At 47.2% G+C, this 24,081-nt stretch overlaps 1 protein-coding gene across 1 annotated transcript in view; it reads right to left on the bottom strand.

Annotated features, from left to right (window-relative positions):
* The window catches only part of LOC309568665 (cytoplasmic phosphatidylinositol transfer protein 1-like), a 279,806-nt gene that overhangs the window by 44,599 nt on the left and 211,126 nt on the right, over positions 1 to 24,081 (bottom strand). Inside the window, exon 4 of the mRNA XM_082274403.1 lies at positions 13,111 to 13,118. Within this exon, the coding sequence (XP_082130529.1) occupies positions 13,111 to 13,118 (8 nt within the window). The remainder of the gene's footprint in view (positions 1 to 13,110; positions 13,119 to 24,081) is intronic.

Raw genomic sequence — 24,081 nt, 5'->3', positions numbered from 1 at the left:
AAGAGCAGAGGGGGAGAAGAGCAGAGGGGGAGAAGAGCAGAGGGGGAGAAGAGCAGAGGGGGAGAAGAGCAGAGGGGGAGAAGAGCAGAGGGGGAGAAGAGCAGAGGGGGAGAAGAGCAGAGGGGGAGAAGAGCAGAGGGGGAGAAGACCAGAGCGGAGAAGACCGGATGAAGATTTTTAATCAACTTCCCAGTGTCTCCTGTCGTTATTTACATACACTGCCTTTTATGGGGTGAATGGGTAGGGGTACAGTGTACCCCATACCCATTCACATAGGGAGGGGGTCCGGGATCTGGGGGGCCACCCTTGTTAAAGGAGGCTTCCAGATACCAAGAAGCCCCCTGCCCGCAGACCCCCACAACCAACGGCCAGGGTTGTGGGGATGAGGCTTTTGTCCTCATCAACATGGGGGCAAGGAGCTTTGGGGTGGGGGGTGCAGAGCTCCCCCTGCCCCAAAGCACCAACACTCCCCCCATGTTGAGGGCATGTGGTCTGGTATAGACTCCAGGGGGGGTGGGGTCGCTCGCTCGTCTCCTCCCCCTTCCTGCCCTACTAGGCTGCATGCTCGGATAAGGGTCTGGCATGCATTTTGGGGGGGGACCCCACGCTGTTTTTTCAGCGTGGGGCTACCCTCAAATACCATACTAGACCCGAAGGGCCTGGTTTGGAACCTGAGGGGGGCACGCAGTTTTTATTCCCACTTTGGCGTGGAGTGCCCCTCAAGATTCTCACACTGCAAGTCGCACCACAAGTCGGATCATCCTGATCCGACTTGCGGTGCACGCCTTCCATTCAAATCAATAGGCTCCCATAGGGAACCATTGATTTTGAATGGAAGAATATAAAACGTAAAACGTGGCTTAACGTACGTTCATCGCGTTCGGTCGCGTTTTTGCGTTTGAAATGCCGGGAAACACAGGCTCGAACGCAAATAATTGCTCAACTTGCTGAACTCAACTGCCTGTAAATGACCGTAAACATCCCTGTGTACATGGACAGATAAGATAACATACAGGTGGGTTCAGGGGCTTCTGGAAAAAAAACGCCCAACTGCTCCTAAACGGCCGTTTACAAGTTGCAGTGTACATGGACCCTAAAAAGACTTTTATTAAGGCTGAAGATATGCTCTTGTACTTTGCAAGCTCACTTTTGATATTTTTACAATAAGTGCAAAATTGTTTTTAAGTAGATTTTAGACCTGATCCGCAAACAAATATTCTCAGTACTGGACAACCTCTTCTATCCTTTTGTTTATTATTTTGCCCTGGAAAGGGGTTTGGGTTTCTTTTAGTTTTACTAAATGTAATCTTTAATTCTGGCTATACCAAATTTCTTCAATTTACAGATTTAGCCATGCCTATGTATGGCCAAACCGGAGAATGCCTGGGGGGTAGTCAGCACATTTGCCACAGTAGTAAATGTAAATAGATGTTTAGCTAAGCGATCGTCTAAAAAAAATATTCACCTTAAATTTTTTCAGGCCTGACCTTGGGGATATAGTTTGGGCATGGTGAGATCAAGGGCCCATTTTTGATGACTGGGTAAGGGGCCTAAGGATGCCTATTTCCTTCCAAGGTCTTGAAGCCCCTATCAGAACGGTGGGATTCTTACCTTGACTGATTGTGTTCCCCCCACAGCATTTGCATACTGAAACAGATAGGGGAATGCTGCCTGATCAGCAGGCAAGGTTGCACTAGGTAATGGTCATGCTTTGTCTGTGGATACTTAAAAAGGATCTTTAGTCAGATTATTAACATTCATGTATACACATATTCCTTACAAGCAGCAGTGGGATGAGCTGAGCTGCTGAGAAAATTTGGATGACTTTAGTGCTTCTGCTGTGAAAATTGAGGATAAATTGCTATACAGAGTCTGCAGCTTTAAAGATCACTGATCGCGTGCTTTAATGTTCATTTACTGTTTGCTAGGAATGTGTAAATCCTTACAGTCATCCTGTAGCCAGGCAACGGACACTCAAATTTTCGCTCTCTAGTCTGGTATAAAAATGTAAAGTCTGCCCAAGATTCAGTTTGATAAGAGATAAATCGGCCTATACTCGCACAATTGCTACTTCAACAATGCACAATCCCCTTTACCAAAATTTCATAATTTTTTTAAATTCAGGGGCAGTAAAAGGAACCACTAATTGAAATTGGGCAGTATTACTTGCCATACCATGAAAATTCAATGCTAATGAAAAATCAGGCCATATCATTTTTATTGTACTCTACCTGTATTCATTGTGAAACCCTTTAACTACTTAAGGACCAAGCCTATTTCTGACAAATGTTGTTTACAAGTTAAAGATCAGTATTTTTTGCTAGAAAATTACTTCGAACCACCAAACTATAATATATATATATATATATATATATATATATATATATATATATATATATATATATATATATATATATATATATATATATATATATATATATGGGATTTTTGTACTTACCGTAAAATCCATTTCTCTGAGTTTATCGACGGAGACAGCACCCACCCCTCTATGGAGTTACGATACTTCTAATACTGCTTGCTACTAAACTGATTACCTAGAGCAGAGAGGAGGGTTATATACCAAGCTGAGGATGGCCCATGGGCATAGCCATTATATACCAAGCTGAGGATGGCCCATGGGCATAGCCAGGTGTTTTTTGTTCTGTCTAGTCTTACTCCTGGAGGAGGCAATATAACCCAGTAGTTATGATTTATGGAGCGCTGTGTCTGAAACGCAATTTTTTTTAATTGACAAAGACCGCTGTGCAAATACCGCATGACAAAGAATATTGCAACCACAGCCCTTTTATTCTCCAGAATCTTTGCTAAAAAACTATATTTTCTCCTTTGTTCATCGACGGACACAACACTCCATAAATCATAACTACTGGGATGTCCAAAAGCAGTGCCAAAAAGGAAAATGAAGGGTGGGGAATTTAACCCAAGGCTAAACATAAGTGCCCTTAACCAGGACACAGGAGCCTTAACCGGGTCATAAGATCCCCTTCTGAAAAAATAAAAGTTTAAAGAAAAACAACCCTCAAGAGGGAACAGCCTCTCAAACAGCAGCCTGTAAACTTTGCGGCCAAAAGAAGCATCCGCAGGTGCCAAAGTGCCAACCTTATAGAATTTTGAGAAGGTATGCACTGATTACCAAGTGGCGGCCTTGCAAACTTGCAATATTGATGTCGGAAGGCCCAAGAAGCACTCAGCGCCCAAGTAGAATGTGCCACGACAGGGAAAGGTAGAACCTGACCTTTAATGGAATATGCCTGAGTCACCATCTGTCTGATCCATCTGGAGATGGTAGCTGAAGAAACGGCCAGCCCTTTTCTTGGTCTGTCGGTAACCACAAAAAGGGAGTCTAACCTCCGAAAAGGACTCAGTAGCTGCCAGATACACCCAAATCGCACAAACCACATCAAAAGGTATGCAAAGCAAATTCCTTTGGATGAGCCGGCTTGGGACACAAGGAAGGCAACACAATGTCCTCATTTAAATGGAAGCCAGCCAACTTTGGGCAGGAATGATGGACAGGGACGAAGAACCACTTTATTCCTATGGACCACCAAATAGGGACTGTGACAGGGTAATGCCGCCAATTCTGATGCCCTGCAGGCCGAGGTAATAGCCACCAAGAATGTCACCTTCTGGGATAACGTAGACAAGAGAATCTCCCAAATATTCTCAAATGGAGGCTTCTGGAGAACCGAAAGCACTAAATTTAAATCCCATGGCGGCAAAAGAGACCGTACAGGTGAAGCCACATGTCGAAGCCCCTGAATGAAGGTACGAACTAAAGAGTTCATGGCTAGGGGTCGCTGAAAGAAGATTGCCAAGGCAGACACCTGGCCCTTGATGGTACTCAAGGCCAACTTCTGATCAATGCCCCATTGAAGAAAGACCAAGATCCGAGCCACAGAAAAGGATCGAGGATGAGCGCCAACCAATTCACACCAAGAAATGTACGCTTTCCACGTACGATGCTATATCTTGTTGGAAGGAGACTCTCTCGCCTTCACCATAGTAGGGATCACTGCTCCAGACAAACCTCTATCCCTCAGTACCTGGCTTTCAATAGTTAAGCCATTAAAACCAGCGACTGTACAGCAGGATGGTAGATTGAAGCCCCAAGGGAAGTTTACAGCCACCAGGATGATTGGAAGATCCTCGCTCTTGATTCCTTGCAGGAACTGGAGAAGAAGCCTGAGCCGAGGAGGATACTGGACTTACCGTGGCCCTTGGATACCTTCGGCGTCTGTCAGAGGACCCAGTGACCTCGTCACAAACTTCGGTATCCTCCTGTGGAGCCGAACCTGCTAAAGGAGCTGCTATACGACTGTTGCATTTATCTCTTTTATGTAATAAAAAAAAAAAAAACCTTTGCAGGAATTAAATCCGCACCTCAGGACCTAAAAAAAACCTGAAGAGAACAAGCTTTGCCCCCCCCTTCTGGGTACCCTCAAAAGAAACATTTTGCGGATCTTCTCGACGCTCACAAAAATAGTCCACGGGGCTGGAAACAAGCGAAGATGTCCCCCCACTACAAAAATGGGTGAGGCAGACCTTCATGCTGAAGGGGTCTTGTCTGCTGGTCCGGAGAAGCTAGCTCTAGGCTTACCAGACCAAGGTTGCTTGGAACCTCCAGGGAAGATTTAAAAACGGAATTTTTGTAAAATCTTACCTGTAAAATTCCTTTCTCTGAGTCCTCCGACAGTCGCCGCCCACTTCATATTCATCACCAATGGGTTATGTCCTTTATTCCGTAGGAGTAGCTAGGCAATAGAATATGTTAGTACAAAGACTTTTAACATATCTCACCTCCAGGGGGTGGTCCCCTCAGTACATAACCCTCCACTTCCTGTATCCAACTCAGTTTCAGTGGAATAGCAGTAGAGAGTACATCAAAACCCCAAAAGAGGGGCGGGGGCGGCGACTGTCGGAGGACTCAGAGAAAGGAATTTTACAGGTAATATTTTACAAATATTCCGTTTTCTCTTACGTCCTCCGACAGTCGCCGCCCACTTCATATTCATCATCAATGGGGATGTCCCAAAGCAGTGTAAATATGAGGGGTGGGAAGAACGCAGCCGCGCCCAAGGCAACGCCGTCTCCCCATCAGAGAAAGGAACCTTACCAAAGGAAGGAAACCAGTTGGGCATAAGAACAAAACACTCGCTCAACAGGAGCAAGAAAACCCAGGGAAAAAACAAATATCCCAAAAAGCCAAAGAACCCGTAACAAGGGCTCTAGGGAACTGCCGCACTAAGAACCTTGCGGCCAAAGGAAGCATCAGCCGATGCCTGAACATCTACTCTGTAGAATATCGCGAAAGTGTGTACGGTCGACCAAGTCGCCGCCGTACACACCTGGGCCACAGAGGCCCCATGACGACAGGCCCAAGACGTACTCCGAGATCTGGTAGAGTGCGCCTTCACAGGTACAGGGGAACTTTCCCCTTCAAAGCATAGGCCTGATCAATGGTCTGTCTGATCCATTTGGCGATTGTAGAAGCCGACGCCGCCATGCCCTTCCGAGGACCTTCCGGAAGGACAAACAAGGCATCCGACTTGCGAGAAGACTCAGTCGATTTGAGATAGACTCTAATCGCCCGGACAACATCCAAGGAGTGAAGCAACACCTCCGTCGGATGCTTCGGCTTCGCGCAAAGCGAAGGTCTGACAATGTCCTCATTGAGATGAAAATCCGAAACCCTTTTTGGCAGAAAAGAAGGGTTAGGTCGCAAGACCACCTTGTCCAAATGCACAACCAGATACGGAGACTTGCAGGACAAGGCTGCCAGCCCCGACACTCGACGAGTCGACGAGTCGAGGTGATAGCCACCAAAAAGGCCACCTTCTTGGACAAAAAAGACAGCGAGATCTCCCTGAACCTTTCAAAAGGAGCACGCTGCAATACTGATAGAACTAGATTCAAGTCCCAAGGGGGAAGAGGGTCCCTCCTAGGAGGGATCAGATGACGTACCCCCTGCGCAAAAGTGCTAACCAAAGAATCCGATGCCACAGGCCGTTGAAAAAGAACGGCCAAAGCAGACACCTGACCCTTGATCGTGGCCAGCGCCAGACGTTGGTCAACACCCGTCTGAAGGAAGGGCAACACCCTAGACACCGAATAAGTGTCAGGAGAGAAACCCCTGGATTCGCACCAGGCAAAATACGCCTTCCAAGTACGGTAATAAACCTTCCCCAAGGAAGACTTCCTCGCATTTATTAAGGTGTGAATGACCTCAGGGGAAAGACCCCTGTTCTTCAGGACCTCGGTGTCAACAGCCAGGCCGTCAAAGCCAGCGACTGTAAAGCAGGATGGAAGATCGGTCCTTGCGACAGAAGATCTTCCTGAAGAGGCAGACGCCACGGGGCGTCGATTGCCAGATGCACGAGGTCCGCGTCCCAGGACCGGCGAGGCCAGTCCGGTGCTACAAGAATCACTGTGGTCGGTTCCGCGAAGGAACCTGGACAGCAATTGAATCGGTGGGAACGCATACATCAGTTGGTACTGATGCCACGGGGCAACCAACGCGTCCGACGCGTCTGCCCGAGGATCGCACCACGAACCGTGGCACTTTGTTGTTCAGACGAGACACGAACAGGTCTACCTCCGGAAGACCCCACCTCGCGCACAACATCTGGAAGACAGCCGGGTGAAGGGACCATTCTCCCTGGTCCAGGGTTCGACGGCTCAGATAATCCGCCTGCCAAATTTTCACCCCCGGAATGTGACCTGCCGATATTGCCGGGACATGCGTCACGGCCCAAGACAGAATCGCGGCCACTTCTCGAGCCGCCCGGGCACTCCTGGTGCCCCCTTGGTGATTGATGTAAGCCACCGCCGTGGCATTGTCCGTCTGCACCCGAACCGGGTAGCCGTGAAGATTGTCCGTCCAACGACGAAGACAGAGTAGTATTGCACGCAGTTCCAGAACGTTGATCGGAAGGGAGGATTCCTCCGTCGACCAAACACCCTGGGTGGACAGAACGCCCAGAACACCACCCCAGCCCGACAGGCTGGCGTCCGCGGTGATCACCGTCCACGAAAGGGGACGAAAAGACTTGCCCCCCGATACTGAGGGGGATTGAAGCCACCACAGAAGATCCCTTCCGGTCTGAGAACTCAATGACATCTGGAGATCCAGAGACTGCGGACGCCCGTCCCACTTGGACAATATCTCCGCTTGGAGATCCCGTGTGTGTGAAACTGGGCGAAGGGAATCGCCTCGAAAGCCGAGACCATCAATCCCAGACACCGCATGCACGTCCGAATGGACGAAGATGGAACGTCCCTGAGGGACCTGACTGCCTCCTGAAGAGCTGCGAGTTTTTCTTCCGGCAGGAAGACCTTCGCCTGGACAGAGTCCAGAATCATACCCAGGTAAGAAATCCGAACCGATGGGCACAATGTCGACTTTGGAAAACTGATCGTCCAACCAAACTCCTGCAGAGTCTGCAACGTGACGGACAGATCCTTCTCCAGACTCTGGCTGGTCGCAGACCGAACCAGGATATCGTCCAGATACCCCAGAGCCGAAATGCCCTGGGCCCTCAACAAAGCCAGAACCGGTGCCAGCACTTTGGTGAACACCCTCGGAGCCGAGGCGAGACCAAAAGGCAACGCCACAAATTGGTAATGATCTTCCGCTATCGCGAATCGAAGGTACCTCTGGTGACCCTCGAAAATCGGGATGTGAAGATACGCATCTTGCAAGTCGATGGAAGCCATGAACTCCCCCGGAACCAGGGCAGCCACCACCGACCGCAGGGATTCCATGCGGAACTTGCGCACCCGCACAAAGCGGTTCAGCGCCTTCAAGTCCAGAATCGGACGCACCTTGCCCTCCTTCCTGGGCACAGTGAGCAGATTGGAATAGAAACCCCCGAAATCTGTCCCGATGAGGCACCGGGACCACCACTCCCTGAGCCCTCAGGTCCTGCACCGCTAGATGCAGGTCCCGCAAACGCTCCGGGGATAACAGAAGACTTGAGGGAAAAAATCTGCTCTCCGGCCGAGAGAGAAACTCGATCTAGGAGCCAGATCGAACAATTTCCTGTGAATTGGGTGAGGGCGCCCCTTCAGGCCGCACTGTTGTGGGCCGCAGAACCGGATTGGCCGGACTTTTGCTTACCTGCCCACGGCTTCTTGCGGGAGCCTTGACCCTTGGACGGCTTGCCCCAAAGTGTGACCGAAAGGCACGAAAGGACCCCTGAGGGGGCCGAAAGAAAGCATTCTTTTTTCCCGGAGCCGTCTTAGTCTTGTGGGATTGAGGTAAGAGCGTGTTCTTACCCCCCGTGACCCCTTTAATTAGGGCATCCAGGGATTCGCCAAAAAGGCGAGAACCATCAAAAGGCAGAATGGCCAAGGTCTTACGTGAAGATTGAGCCACAGACCAACACTTCAACCAAACCAGGCGGCGAGATAACACCGCCACACTGTGTACACGTGCAGCCAACGGAACCATATCCAGGTCCGCATCACACAAATACATGACACCCTGGTGGATTTGATCCACCATATCCAAAGTCGCCTGGGGGGCAGAATCAGCCACCAGGACACGCCTAAGCACCTGCGTCCAGTTCGCGACCGCCTGGGCCGCCATAAGTGAAGCAATAAAGCTTTCAACATAGAACCCATAATAGAATAGGTACGACGGGCAAAGGACTCCATCCTCTTGTCCGTGGCATCCCGGAACACCGGGGTGTCTTCAGCAGGAATCGCAGTGGACTTGTTCAAAACTGCCAACGCCTGGTCCACCGGAGGTGGGACACACCAACGCCCATCAGTAGCGGGCGTAAAAGGATAGCGCAGCTTAAACCTACTTGGTACAGCAAAAGTTTTGCGTATATTACGCCATCGTTCTTTCACAGCGCGCTGAAAATCATCAGTGCATGGAAACAACTGCGATGATATGCGCCTTTTCTGCGTCCCATAAGCCGCCAAGGCAGCTGGAGGACATGTTTCCTCCTCCAAACGCAGAGTTTGCTTGATAGAAGCAACCAATTCATCCATGAGTGCAAGCTCTTCAGACGAGCCAGGGGGAGAATTATCAACCCCCTCCACCTCAGCCTCATTGCTGACCCTATAAGGTCCAGGGAGGAACGAGACCCCGATAAGGGGATCTCTGCCCCAGCAGCCCCAGTAGCATCACCCTCTGAAACAGAGGAAATTGAAACTCTGGGCTTTTTAAAGGATTGAGCAGCCACCAGCATTTGCACCTGAGTCGCAAGGCTAGCCACAATCGCAGCCAAATCCCCCCCCGGGGGGGGGGGGGGAACCGCAGTCCCCTGGCTTCCCACTAAATTGGCAGGAAACTAGTATTCCTGAGAATCCATGCCCTTAAAGTAGCAAAAATAAATGGGTGACCGCCCCTTTAAGAGAGCGCTGCGATCGTAGCCCACTCACACTAATCATCCCACACAAGGGACCCCCACAGGGACAAGTATACCAAGGCAGGATACAGGGAATAAAGAGAAATGAACCTGGAGAGATCGGTGCTGCTGCTGCTGCCTGCGGTGCTCCTGAAGGAAAGGAAGTGCTGGCATACAGGGCGCTCTATGAAAGCCTATGGAGGCTACAAGAAAATGGCCGCCATGCATGTAAAACATGCGGCCGGAGCGATCGCAGCCAAAATGGCGCCGTTTGGCGCCGAAACCGCCGCTCCCACACCCCATGAGGGAGAAGTGAAACACACCATCTGCCCAAAAAAGGAACATGGTAAACCGCCGCAGCGGCGCTGTAATGTGCCCCAAGCATGAGAAACTCAAGCCCCACAGCACACAGCCGTTCACACAGACAGAAAACTGACACAGAGTGCAGCCAGCCCCCCCTCCTGCAGCCCACAGCATGCAATGTGAGAGATAGGGAAAACGTAATAGTGTGAACACAGGGTAAGGTACACAGTCCCAGACTGACACCCCCCAGACAGACAGGTCCCCACATAAATGCACTTACCTCTCACATGGCGTGGGGGACCCGCACAGGCGAACAAACCGCTGCACATGAGGCAGGGAGAGTCGCATCCAGGACGCATCAGAAGGTGGGTTGAGAAACCGCACAGCGTCCAGTGAGGTAGCCACCTCACCTAGCATCCCTGCACGGAACAGGGATGGGTCGTTCAGATAACTCAGGAGCGATACCTGACTGAACGCTCGATGGTGGGCTGAGAAGCCACTGACCCACAGCCTGCTACCAGGGGGGTCAGCCCGAGACGCAGCCCGCATGATCCTCTTCATCAGAAGAACTAACTAACGCTGGTAAAATAACAGCTAACAAGAAAGAGAGAAAAAACTCAAATAAAATCCAAAGAAAGGAAAGAGAGCTGAGACAAGGTGCCCCAGCACAGAAACTTCCAGCTACTCCTGACAGCTAGACAAATGAAACTGAGTTGGATACAGGAAGTGGAGGGTTATGTACTGAGGGGACCACCCCCTGGGGGTGGGATATGTTAAAAGTCTTTGTACTAACATATTCTATTGCCTAGCTACTCCTACGGAATAAAGGATATAACCCATTGGTGATGAATATGAAGTGGGCGGCGACTGTCGGAGGACGTAAGAGAAAGATCTATTTCCCTTATCCTCCGTTCCAGAAGCATAAAATAATTTTCTATGGGCTGAGGAGGGCCCCCATCTGCGACAAGGCTCCTACCCTTTCCTTGACTGTTGTAGGAAGGTACTCTTGCTGCCCCGTGATACCCTTAATAATGTCATCCAGGGCAGCCCCAAACAGGCAATCGCCTTGAAAGATCAGATCAATGAGAGCTTTCTTAGAGGCTTGGTCTGCGGACCAATTCTTAAGCCACAGCACGCGTTTAATCACCACCGCTGAAACAGAAAGTTAGGACAGAACAGGAGCTGTATCACAAACCGCAGCCCATGGCCCAACTGGTCCGCTAAGATAAGTGGCGGGTACCTACTCACTCCCCAGTCCCTGGCGAGAAAGCTTGGCCCATTCAGTTAGGTTCTGAAACACCAGGGCTGAGGCAAAGACTGGCTGCAAATGCCAAACCAGCCATAGTAAACATGCTGCGTGCCACAGACTCCGCTTTACTGTCAGCCGGGTCCTTAAAAGGACCCGCCTGATTAAAGCAACCATGATTCCACTACTTGGATTATGGTTGCTTTATTCAACCTGAAAACAGGAGGGTCCACCACTGGTGAACTAGTCCACTTTTTAAAAAGGGACTCCTCAAAAGGGTAACTACAGCAAAACGTTTGGGGACCACAAAGGGTCATTTTGGTTGTTCCCATTACTTACAGGAAAACCTGTCAAAATAAGGCACATAAGGAAATCCCTTTGTAGTACCCGGTGACTTACACAGCCACGTCCGTGGATACATCAGCCGCATCCTCCATTTTTAAAGCCTCACGCACTGCAGTGAAAGTTTTTCTACCAGCGCTTTCATTCACTGCTGTGACCATGGAGGAATCATCCTCACTATGGGAAGGATCTTAAGTACCCCTGGATGGGCCGCATTCACAGCGGCATCAGGCTCAGAATCAGATGAGACAGACTGACTAGGGGAAGGCGGGGGACGCTTCCTCCTGGGCCTTTGTACACACGCCACTTCAACCCGGGATACTAAGGACTACTGTAAGTGCAACCATGGGAAGCTGGGGGTCCGAGGGACCTGCCACCTCCTTGAGGGGGGGGGGGGTCAGTGGGGGAGATGTGACCCTGAGGCTACATAAAAAGGAAAGGAAGACCTTGCAGTTCAAAAACAATCTTTTGGCACCAATAAAGGATCCCCCTCAAGGCTCGGGGTACCTATCAGCAGAGAGAAAGATAACAGGGACCCCCAAGGACTCACCCTACCGACCGGAGGAGCGTAGAGAATTCAAACCCAGCATCATCATGGATGCCATCCCTGTTCATATGTCCCGGGCACAGGAAGAGGAAACTGAAGAGGAGGAGCTTCAGCATCCCCACGAGGCTTCGGTCGTCTCCCAGACTAAGGGAAAATGGCTCCTGTGACCTCATCCAGCTACACGAACATGGCTGCCAACCGGAGACCAGCCAGACTAAGGGAAAATGGCCCCCCGTGACATCGGGCTACACAAACATAGCTGCCAACCGGAGACCAGACTAAGGTAAAATGGCCACCATCAGCTACAAATGCTGAAGCATGCTGCCAGGATCTTCCCTGTGCCTTCTGCAATGCTGTACCCTCTGCAAAGGGACTCCCCTAAAAAGGTAGGACACATTAGGGGAGACTCCGCTGCGCACTCTGCACTGGAACCCCCTGCACTATACCCACACTGCAAACATAAGGGCATGCCCCTAGGGGTCTCCTACACTGGGACCCCTCTAGACTACCAGGGCAGGACACACTATCCCAGGACCCTTACAGAGTGGGGATAGCAGGGGAGACCTCAGGGTCCCCGCTGCATTCTCTGCCCTGGGACCCCCACTGGACTCCGGGTCCATACTGGGGGAAAGGGAGTGGGGGGAAGCCCAGCTCACTGAAAGATTTAGGGATGGGAGGAGGAAACCTGCAGGCAGGTCTGACCGTCCCTGGGAGGTTACCCCTGTCCACCCAAAAAAAAAAAAACCAAAGGGGGGAGGGGGGACTGTACTTACCCATCCATGGTGTGGGTAACACTCCAGACAGAATCCTCGCTAACCAAAGTATGGGAGCTGTTAGCCAAGGGACCACTCTATGGAGTTCTGATACTTCTAATACTGCTTGCTACTAAACTAATTACCTAGAGCAGAGAGGGGGGGGGGGGTTATATACCAAGCTGAGGAAAGCCCATGGGCGTAACCAGGTGGTTTGCTGCAGGCATCATCCCGGTACAACCACTTCAAGCTTTATTCAAGGTTTGCAGGAACTGTTTATTGCACACACACATACAGGACCAATTAAACCTTCCTCTAACTGTTGCCACAATTTACCAATACTTCGAACTGCTTGAAAGCCCCTTTCAACAAGGCAGCTTGTGTTTGAGATTTAATGGGCAAGCCTTTTTGAAAAACATTCCTTTTCTAAAGGTACATTAACTAGTAAATACTGTAAATGTTAAAAAAAAAAAAAAATTGATAGTTATCAAAAGTTCAAGATCGAACACAACAAAGAGTAAATGAGATCATGTGACTTACCGTGTATTCTGTGCGCCAGCCGTCAGGAAACAAAAAAACAAGAAAAATACAAGAAACACATTAGATAGACGCATTTGAAATTCTTGACATAATGTCAGTGACATATGCTTACAGTTTATTGTTAATGTCAAAACTCCCACTTCTGCTTGTTCATTCGCTTTAAATCTTTTTTCATGTAAATTGCATGGTTTAGTGGAAAACCACCCCCGATCTTGACTTCACTGTGAAGCAATGATTGGGAAGTGCAGTCTTTTACTGAGCTATGACCTGGCAATGGGACATTTGTGCTAAAACATTATTGCCCAATTTAGGTTCAATTTCTCTGAACAAAACAGCCATTTAGACAAGCAAACATTTTTCAGAGTCAAAATATGAATGATACAGGTGATATTGGGGGGAGGAGACCATCTGAATTTTTTTCCAATGGTTTGGGCAGTGGGGTTTTATAGCTAACCCACCACAAGCTCTGCAGGCAACCACTTTAGGAATGATTTATGAAAAAGAGAACAAAGAAACCTGGAGGCAGAAAGTTCATAGCAACCAGATTCAATGTTTACTTTTTCTCAGGAAAAGAAAAGAGAAGCCCTTCCACTGCTCCAGATTTCTATGCTCAAATTTTCATAAATCAGTCCCTTTGTGAAAGGAATGGATACAAAGGGTCACATGCATAAAAGGGACTGCAAGGGAAAGAGTGGAACCTTTTATTTCCAAAAGTAGCCTATAATCTTTCAAAAGTCAATTCTCCAGGGCAGATTAGAAACCAAAGGAAATTATCTTCTTGATTCCATTTAAACATGTTTCATATAGGGCCGAAACAACTAATTGATTGACAACTAGTCGATTATGAAAATAGTTGTCAACTATTTTCATAATCGATTAGTTGGTCAGCCAATTTAGTTGGCCTGCATACAGAATACATTATTTCTTTACATACAAGGAAATGCAGTGCAGCACAAACACAGCTCAGTACACCATTCATACATGTCAGAAGACAGTGCAGCACACATACAGCTCAGTACACCATTCATACATGTCAGAAGACACAGTGCAGCACACATACAGCTCAGTACACCATTCATACATGTCAGAAGACCGTGCAGCACACATACAGCTCAGTACACCATTCATACATGTCAGAAGACACAGTGCAGCACACCTACAGCTCAGTACACCATTCATACATGTCAGAAGACCATGCAGCACACATACAGCTCAGTACACCATTCATATATGTCAGAAGACACAGTGCAGCACACATACAGCTCAGTACACCATTCATACATGTCAGAAGACAAAGTGCAGTACACACACAGCTCAGTACACCATTCATACATGTCAGAAGACAAAGTGCAGTACACACACAGCTCAGTACACCATTCATACATGTCAGAAGACAGTGCAGCACACATACAGCTCAGTACACCATTCATACATGTCAGAAGACAGTGCAGCACACATACAGCTCAGTACACCATTCGTACATGTCAGAAGACACAGTGCAGCACACACACAGCTCAGTATACCATTCATACATGTCAGAAGACACAGTGCAGCACACACACAGCTCAGTACACCATTCATACATGTCAGAAGACACAGTGCAGCACACACAGAGCTCAGTACACCATTCATACATGTCAGAAGACACAGTGCAGCACACACACAGCTCAGTATACCATTCATACATGTCAGAAGACACAGTGCAGCACACACACAGCTCAGTACACCATTCATACATGTCAGAAGACACAGTGCAGCACACACACAGCTCAGTATACCATTCATACATGTCAGAAGACACAGTGCAGCACACACACAGCTCAGTACACCATTCATACATGTCAGAAGACACAGTGCAGCACACATACAGCTCAGTACACCATTCATACATGTCAGTATACACAGTGCAACACACATACAGCTCAGTACATCATTCATACATGTCAGGAGACACAATGCAGCACAAATATAGCTCGGTACACCATTCGTACATGTCAGAAGACAGTGCAGCACACACACAGCTCAGTACACCATTCATACATGTCAGAAGACACAATGCAGCACACATACAGCTCAGTACACCATTCATACATGTCAGAAGACACAGTGCAGCACACATACAGCTCAGTACACCATTCATACATGTCAGTATACACAGTGCAACACACATACAGCTCAGTACATCATTCATACATGTCAGTATACACAGTGCAACACACATACAGCTCAGTACATCATTCATACATGTCAGGAGACACAATGCAGCACAAATATAGCTCGGTACACCATTCGTACATGTCAGAAGACACAGTGCAGCACACACACAGCTCAGTACACCATTCATACATGTCAGAAGACACAATGCAGCACACGTACAGCTCAGTACACCATTCATACATGTCAGAAGACACAGTGCAGCACACATACAGCTCAGTACACCATTCATACATGTCAGTATACACAGTGCAACACACATACAGCTCAGTACATCATTCATACATGTCAGGAGACACAATGCAGCACAAATATAGCTCGGTACACCATTCGTACATGTCAGAAGACAGTGCAGCACACACACAGCTCAGTACACCATTCATACACGTCAGTATACACAGTGCAGCACATATACAGCTCAGTACACCATTCATACATGTCAGAAGACACAATGCAGCACACATACAGCTCAGTACACCATTCATACATGTCAGAAGACACAGTGCAGCACACATACAGCTCAGTACACCATTCATACATGTCAGAAGACACAGTGCAGCACACATACAGCTCAGTACACCATTCATACATGTCAGAAAACACAGTGCAGCACACATACAGCTCAGTACACCATTCATACATGTCAGAAGACACAGTGCAGCACACATACAGCTCAGTACACCATTCATACATGTCAGAAGACACAGTGCAGCACACATACAGCTCAGTACACCATTCATACATGTCAGAAAACACAGTGCAGCACACATACAGCTCAGTACACCATTCGTACATGTCAGAAAACACAGTGCAGCACACATACAGCTCAGTACACCATTCGTACATGTCAGAAGACACAGTGCAGCACACATACAGCTCAGTACACCATTCATACATGTCAGAAAACACAGTGCAGCACACATACAGCTCAGTACACCATTCATACATGTCAGAAGACACAGTGCAGCATACATACAGCTCAGTACACCATTCATACATGTCAGAAGACAGTGCAGCACATATACAGCTCAATACACCATTCATACATGTCAGAAGACACAATGCAGCACACATACAGCTCAGTACACCATTCATACATGTCAGAAGACACAATGCAGCACACATACAGCTCAGTACACCATTCATACATGTCAGAAGACAAAATCCATTACAGGTGATACAAAAAGAAAGCATGCTGCTGCTACTAAACCTCTTAGGCCCAGTTCACACCTATGCATTTTTTTTGGTGTTTTTTGCAGAAATGCACTACAGTTCATTTAACTTGGGTTTCCTACGAGACACGTTCACAGCTACGCTTTTTTCAGCCCTATTTTCATATGCATGCTGCTTAGTGTTCTAGCAAATAGGACTGCAGGCTTGTAAGAGAAGCCAACTACTGCCTGCAGGCACCATAGTAAAAAGATGCATATTGAACATCTGCAAATATACAGTACTGTGCTAAAATTTTAGGCAGGTGTAAAACAAATGCTGTAAGTTACGAATATTTTCAGAAAGAAGTGTTAAATTTATTTTATCAATTCACAAAATGGAAGGTAAAAAAGGAACACAAGAGAAAACCAAATCAAAATTTGGTGTGAACACCATTTGCCTTCAAAATGGCATTGATTCTTCTAGTGTTCGTCTACACTTGCACACAGTTTTTGAAGGAACTCAGCAGTTAGATTGTTCCAAACATCTTGAAGAAGTAACCACAGATATTCTATGAATGTAGGCTGCCTCACGTCTTGTCTTATTATGTACCGTAATTCCTGGCAGACTTGTTGATGTTGAGATCAGGGCTCTGTGGGGGCCACACCATCACTTTCAGAATTCCTTGTCCTTCCTTACACTGAAGGTAGTTCTTAATGACATTGGCTGTATGTTTGGGGTCATTGTCCTGCTGCAAAATACATTTTTTGGGCCAATTACACTACTGACCAAATCTCCATTTGCAGAACTGCAGCCCCAAACCATTATAGTACCGCTCTCTAGCCTTTCAGAAAACAAACTGCCTCCTGCTACAGCCAAATATTTCAAATTCTGATTCATCAGCCCAGAGCATCTGCTGCCATTTTTCTGCACCCCCAGTTCCTATGTTTTCATGCATAGTCAATTCGCTTAGCCTTGATTCCATGTCAGGAGGTATGGCGGCTTAGCCTTGATTCCATGTCAGGAGGTATGGCGGCTTAGCCTTGATTCCATGTCAGGAGGTATGGCGGCTTAGCCTTGATTCCATGTCAGGAGGTATGGCGGCTTAGCCTTGATTCCATGTCAGGAGGTATGGCGGCTTAGCCTTGATTCCATGTCAGGAGGTATGGCGGCTTAGCCTTGATTCCATGTCAGGAGGAATGGCGGCTTAGCCTTGATTCCATGTCAGGAGGAATGGCGGCTTAGCCTTGATTCCATGTCAGGAGGAATGGCGGCTTAGCCTTGATTCCATGTCAGGAGGAATGGCGGCTTAGCCTTGATTCCATGTCAGGAGGTATGGCGGCTTAGCCTTGATTCCATGTCAGGAGGTATGGCGGCTTAGCCTTGATTCCATGTCAGGAGGTATGGCGGCTTAGCCTTGATTCCATGTCAGGAGGTATGGCGGCTTAGCCTTGATTCCATGTCAGGAGGTATGGCGGCTTAGCCTTGATTCCATGTCAGGAGGTATGGCGGCTTAGCCTTGATTCCATGTCAGGAGGTATGGCGGCTTAGCCTTGATTCCATGTCAGGAGGAATGGCGGCTTAGCCTTGATTCCATGTCAGGGGGAATGGCGGCTTAGCCTTGATTCCATGTCAGGGGGAATGGCGGCTTAGCCTTGATTCCATGTCAGGGGGAATGGCGGCTTAGCCTTGATTCCATGTCAGGAGGTATGGCGGCTTAGCCTTGATTCCATGTCAGGAGGTATGGCGGCTTAGCCTTGATTCCATGTCAGGAGGTATGGCGGCTTAGCCTTGATTCCATGTCAGGAGGTATGGCGGCTTAGCCTTGATTCCATGTCAGGAGGTATGGCGGCTTAGCCTTGATTCCATGTCAGGAGGTATGGCGGCTTAGCCTTGATTCCATGTCAGGAGGTATGGCGGCTTAGCCTTGATTCCATGTCAGGAGGTATGGCGGCTTAGCCTTGATTCCATGTCAGGAGGTATGGCGGCTTAGCCTTGATTCCATGTCAGGAGGTATGGCGGCTTAGCCTTGATTCCATGTCAGGAGGTATGGCGGCTTAGCCTTGATTCCATGTCAGGAGGAATGGCGGCTTAGCCTTGATTCCATGTCAGGAGGAATGGCGGCTTAGCCTTGATTCCATGTCAGGAGGAATGGCGGCTTAGCCTTGATTCCATGTCAGGGGGAATGGCGGCTTAGCCTTGATTCCATGTCAGGAGGTATGGCGGCTTAGCCTTGATTCCATGTCAGGAGGTATGGCGGCTTAGCCTTGATTCCATGTCAGGAGGTATGGCGGCTTAGCCTTGATTCCATGTCAGGAGGTATGGCGGCTTAGCCTTGATTCCATGTCAGGAGGTATGGCGGCTTAGCCTTGATTCCATGTCAGGAGGTATGGCGGCTTAGCCTTGATTCCATGTCAGGAGGTATGGCGGCTTAGCCTTGATTCCATGTCAGGAGGTATGGCGGCTTAGCCTTGATTCCATGTCAGGAGGTATGGCGGCTTAGCCTTGATTCCATGTCAGGAGGTATGGCGGCTTAGCCTTGATTCCATGTCAGGAGGTATGGCGGCTTAGCCTTGATTCCATGTCAGGAGGTATGGCGGCTTAGCCTTGATTCCATGTCAGAGGTATGGCGGCTTAGCCTTGATTCCATGTCAGAGGTATGGCGGCTTAGACTTGATTCCATATCAGAGGTATGGCGGCTTAGCCTTGATTCCATGTCAGAGGTATGGCGGCTTAGACTTGATTCCATGTCAGAGGTATGGCGGCTTAGACTTGATTCCATGTCAGAGGTATGGCGGCTTAGCCTTGATTCCATGTCAGAGGTGTGGCGGCCTAGCCTTGATTCCATGTCAGAGGTGTGGCTTAGCCTTGATTCCATGTCAGAGGTATGGCCTTTTGGCTGCAAGTTTCTCTAGACAGTAGATAGGCGTTTCTGGGCCCCACTGGTTTCTGCCAGTTCTGTGATGGCACTTCTAGACATCTTTTGATATAGATGGGAAGCCAGCATGATGGGTCTGTTGTTGCTGCATTAAGTTTTTTTGGATTACCACTGTGTCTACGGTCCTCAACGTTGCATGATCAATGGTAGCCTCAATGCTGAGGAATACAGACAGATACTTATCCATCATGCCATACCATCAGGGGGTGTGTGTGAGATTGGCCCCAAATGTATTCTGCAGCAGTAAAACGACCCCAAACATACAGCAAATGTCATTAAGAGCAATCTTCAGTGTAAAAAACAAGGAGTCCTGACTGGTAGTGATGTTTTGGTCCCCACAGAGCCCTGACATCAACAGCGAGTCTGTCTGGGATTACATGAAAAAACAAAAGGATTTGAGGCAACCTACATCCACGGAAGATCTGTGGTTAGTCCTAAAAGAATTAATGCTGGATATATATATCTTTAAAAGAATTCTTACTTTACAGCATTTCTTCACACCGGACCTTTGTACAGAACTGTAGAAGCCTAAAAATGATGCCTACAATAGCCTGAAAGTTTATGAACAGCAATGAGAATACTGGCTATACATAATGCAAATTTTAACCACTTTTAAGATTACAGCCACAAATATGACAATGCATCAAAGTAACTGAATATCAAATGTTTCTACTAAAACAAAAAAAAAAATAAATAAATAATGATTGAACTGCTGGTGGCAGGTTGCCTTGATTCCTTAAGTACTTGGTTGTAGTTCAAAACTAGTTCAAAGAGGCTGAAACTGCCTGACATTTGCCAAGTGTATGGACAGCCAAAAGGCTATTGTACACAATCCCTTTAAGGGTAACTCTACTTATGTGGAAAAATAGCAAAATAAAATAATGTCATAAGTCAAGACCTATAACAAGAAATGATGATTACCCTTTCCGTTTGCAGCACTGTAATTTTCTGTAAAATGCAATGAAATATGTAAACCTGGAGGCATTCTGTACACAGATGGTATACAGAATGCGCCCCAGAAATGTCATATCATGCTATTTTTATTGGTAACTGATTTCCCAGAAGTCTGCACAAAGATACAAGTCAAATTTTGACCATTCCCTGCAACAAAAAAGTAATTTTTGGTGAGGTTCTCCCACAGGGAAATTATGTATAAAGGGATGCAGACCCTGCCATTTTCCTTATTAGAACGCTACACGTGTAGCAGATGATTGATAGTTCTAAAATCACTCCAATTCACATTCACCTTGCATATGGACCTTGCACATGGACAGAACAAAAAGTTTGAATCTGTTTGAATCTGCAGCAAAGTTTGTTAAAATCCTTGCAATGCATATAGATCACTTATAGGTGGAACATTTATTTTTTTCAACAAGGGGAGCTACTCTGGGCATATATTGAATAAGGCTGCATTCACATGTCAGCGTATGGATCGCGGCGCAAATCTGCCCGCGATCGGAAGATCATTGCACATCGCGGGACGCCTGTGCGTTGCCCGTGATTTGCAATAGCACCCCAAACGCTGAGCGATGTTGCCGCGATTTCCGCCTGCCGAATCGCGGTAACATCGCGCAAAAAAAAATTGTGGGACGCATTACGCCCAAAAAAGTACAAGAGCTTCTTTGGAGCGTATTGCGTCCAATGATTTTTTTTTTGCGCAATGTTACCGCGATTCGGCAGGCGGAAATCGTGGCAACATCGCTCAGAGTTTGGGGTGCTATTGCAAATCACGGGCAATGCACAGGCGTCCCGCGATTTGCAATGATCTCTGGATCGCGGGCGGAATCGCGGCGATTCTGCCTGCGATCCATACGCTGACATGTGAATGCAGCCTTACATTCAGTTTAAAAAACACTGCATGCCTTAATTATTAAACATGTGCACACTAGCCCAACGGATGCTATAAACATCTTTGAGATCGAAAGGATTAGGCCCCTTTCACGTGGGCGATCCGATCCGCCTGTCAGTTTTTCAGGCGGACCTGATCGGATGCTCCATGCATCCCTATGGGGCAGCGGATGTCAGCGGAGACATGTCCGCTGACACCCGCTGCTCTCCGATCCTGTCCGTGAAATCTGGACGGATGGAAACCCCATTTTCCATCCGTTTGGAGGATCGGATGAGATGAGAATGGACATGCGGTCTGTTCTTATCCGATCCCCCATAGAGGACAGCGGGAATCTGACATCTCCATCTTTGCACACTGAGCGGAGACTGAGCGGTCATCCGCCTGCTCAGCGGATCGATCCCCGCTGAGCAGAACGGACTCCGTCGGGTGGTGCGCTTGTATGAAAGAGGCCTTACAGACGCCAGGAGAAAAAGGAAACCATAACATTATTTTAGAGAGATTTATAGTGACTCAGGGGAGGACTTTGAGCCTGGGTTCACACATATGCGAAGCGGGAACCAGAACAATTCTAGTGCGGGTTCCCGTTTCACATCTCCCCCGCAGGCAGTTCACATTGCTCTCTGCAAACCGCTGCGGGTGTCAATACAAAGTTAATGACACTCCCAGATCGGTTTGCAGATCGCTGTGTGAACTAGGAATTTGAACAGGAATCAGTGTGTACACCCATGCGATCTGATTCCAGTGCGGGGGAAAAAAAAAAAAAAAAAAAAAAGGTTCCTGCACCTTTTTTGTGCAAACCCAATGCGAGTTCAGCCATACTACTGTATGGCTAAATTCGCAATTGCACAGACATCGCAATGATCTGCATAGCAGTGCGGTGTGAATCACATGCAATGTCTAAAAAACGCAGATCGCTGTCATTACTAGTAAAAAATAAATGAAAATGACAAATCTTTCCCCTAGTTTGTAGACACTATAACTTTTGTGCAAACAAATTGGCCTAAAAAGGATGAAAAAATTTGATTTACATTTTTTTTTGGGAATGTTATATATAGCAGAAAGTGAAAAAAATTGTTTTTTTTTTTCAGAATTTTCGCTCTCTTTTCGTTTATAGCAGAAAAAAAAAAAAACATCGCACGGATGATCATATACAACTAAAAGAAAGCTCTATTTGTGGGGGGGAAGCACATCAATTCACTATGCGGTTTCGCGGTATTCACAGCAAACTACTGAAAACGGTCAGTAAATACCGCATGAACAGGCATAAAACTCAATTCACAGAAGGAAATTAAATGCATAATTAAGTAGTGTTCCAGGCATGCTGTATTTAAGAAATATAAAAATGTAATAGCAAATTTTGTGTAGTCTCTGCATTTTTGGTTCAGTTCTCTCAACAGTAATGCATAGAAACTAAAATAAGGAAATCATTGGGGTTGATTTACCTAAAATATAACTAAAGAAAAACATTTTTTATTTTATTTTGGAGAGGAGGTGGATTGGCGCATCCGTCAGGTTTTTATTGCAGTCTGTGTCCCCATTAGGGAGATTCACCCCATTTGTCCTGTTTACCATCATCATTAAGGCCCCTTTCACACAGGCGGACCGTTCAGATCCACCTGTCCGTTTTTTTGGCGGATCTAAACGGTCCCCCCCATGCATCCCTATGGGGCATCAGATGTCAGCAAAGACATGTCCGCTGACATCCGATCCGTCAAATCTGGACGGATGGAAACCCTATTTTCCATCAGTCCAGCGGATGGGATCGGATGAGAATTGGAGCCCTCTCAATTATTTCCCTATGAATCTACCTTAAAGGCAAATGGACTGCAAGTGCAGTTGCTCCAGAGCTTTGTAAATGAGGTAAAGCTTCACTTTACAAAGAATACCCAAATACCATGCAAGGAAAAAAAAAACATGATTGGATGATGGAAGTCAGCAGAGCGTCCCCTCATTACTAAGCTCTGAAGCAACTTCACTTGCAAAGTGTTCAGTCTATGTGCCTTTAGTAAATCAACCCCTTTACATTTAGTAAAATATACATATTTTCCCCCGTCGGGTCATCAGATTCTGAGACTTTTTTTTTGTGTGAATATACTAGCATATACAAAACTTCCCAATCATTCCAAACACATCACAAGCATAGCACAATGGTCCAAATACCTTGTTGGAACATATGTCATATGTAGTGGGGATACATTCTTCCCACTGACCATCACACTAATGTATCCTGATTTGTAGATCTGTCATTTTTAGCAAGGGTTTCCTGAGACTGGAAAAATATTTCAAGATTTTCTCTGTGTTGAAAAGGTTGAGAAAGGCTAACAAAGGCTGCTTCAAAGTAACTAAAGGCAAAACTTTCTTTTTCATTTTGGATAGAGTAATGGAGGGTTAGAACCCCTGTCTTTTTCTTTTTTTTTCGCCATCTGTGTCAAATTGGGGAGATTGACTATGGGACAGGAAGTGAAGGTCAAACTGGAAGTGAGAGGAAATCCCTGCAAAATACTTGGGGTCCCTCAGGTCACAAGAACTAGTGTCCCATTGGAAGATTTCCCCTTTATTACTTTTCTGGGGACAACCCAAAATCTGGGATTTTTTTTTTAAATTAAATTTGAATGCTAATGGTAAACAGGACAAATAGAGAGGGTGAATCTCCCTAATGAGGATACAGACAGTAATAAAAACATAAGTGTTCTAATACCTCCCCAACCTATGCAAACTAAACAAAAAGCTTTTCCTTTAGTTATACTTGAAGTAAATATAAAAGCTCTTTAAAGTGCCGGTTCACACTATAGCGATGTCATACATCGCATGTGATTCGCAC

The sequence above is a fragment of the Pelophylax lessonae genome (genome assembly GCF_965119305.1).
Source record: "Pelophylax lessonae genome assembly, chromosome: 12".
NCBI classification, from domain to species: domain Eukaryota; kingdom Metazoa; phylum Chordata; class Amphibia; order Anura; family Ranidae; genus Pelophylax; species Pelophylax lessonae.
The sequence above is the reverse complement of the archived record's forward strand: the minus strand, read 5'-3'. Positions and strand labels throughout refer to the sequence as shown.